Consider the following 930-nt stretch of genomic DNA (forward strand, 5'->3'; position numbering starts at 1 on the left):
GCAGCAGCAGCAGCAGCAACAGCAACAGCAGCAGCAGCACGCTCGGCGTAAGGCTGCGGAAGCAGCATCCGTCGGTGCAGATTGTGCTATAGCAAGCGGTAGGTGGTGATGGCTTTGCTGCTGCGCGTGCTGCTGCTGCTGCGCTTGCTGCTGCTGCTGCGCTTGCTGCTGCTGCTGCGCTTGCTGCTGCTGCTGCGCTTGCTGCTGCTGCTGCAGTTGCTGCTGTTGCTGATACTGTGTCTGCATGCACTTTGCTGCCTCTGCGGCTTGCACACGACCTGCTGCTGCTTGTTTGCTGTTGCACTTGGTGTTCAGGTGTAGAAGATTTGGCTGCGTTGCTGGAGCAGCAGTCACTGCAGCTGATGCAGCCGCAACAGCAGCAGCAGCAGCAGCAGCAGCAGCAGCAGCGCCAGCAGCAGTGGCAGCAGCAGTGGCAACAGCAACAGTTGCAACAGCACCAGCTGCAGCAGCAGCAGCTGCAACAGCAACAACTGCAACAGCATCAGCTTCAGCAGCAGCAACTCCAACAACAACAGCTTCAGCAGCAACTGCAGCAGCAGCAGCAACAGCTGCAACAGCAGCAGCTACTGCAGCAGGGTGCTCGTGCTGCAGCAACGCAGCAGACAGCATCGACGGCTGGTCTTCAAGTGCTGGGGCAAGCACATCCACCAGTAGGAGTCATAGGTTCCCAGGTGCGACAGCCGCAGCAGCAGCAGCAACAGCAGCAGCAGCAGCAGTTGACACCACAGCAGCAGCAGCAACTGCTGCAGCACCTGCAGCAGCAGTTACAACTCCAGCAGGCAGGAAACGCTGGCTTCTCTCGTGCGCCAGGACACAACTCACAGCAGCAGCAGCAGCAACAGCAGCAGCAGCAGCAGCAGCAGCAGCAGCAGCAGCCGCAGTTATCGGCTGAGGAGCTGTCTGCAGCAC

General features: G+C 59.9%; 1 protein-coding gene across 1 annotated transcript in view; it reads left to right on the forward strand.

The window, feature by feature from the left end:
* The window catches only part of EMH_0033080 (uncharacterized protein), a gene marked incomplete at both ends in the record, with an annotated part of 8,434 nt that overhangs the window by 5,914 nt on the left and 1,590 nt on the right, over window positions 1-930 (forward strand). Inside the window, 1 exon segment of the mRNA XM_013494705.1 lies at window positions 316-928. Coding sequence (XP_013350159.1) covers window positions 316-928 — 613 coding nt within the window.

This window comes from Eimeria mitis, genomic scaffold (assembly GCF_000499745.2).
Source record: "Eimeria mitis Houghton genomic scaffold, Emh_scaff1258, whole genome shotgun sequence".
In the NCBI taxonomy this organism is placed as follows: domain Eukaryota; phylum Apicomplexa; class Conoidasida; order Eucoccidiorida; family Eimeriidae; genus Eimeria; species Eimeria mitis.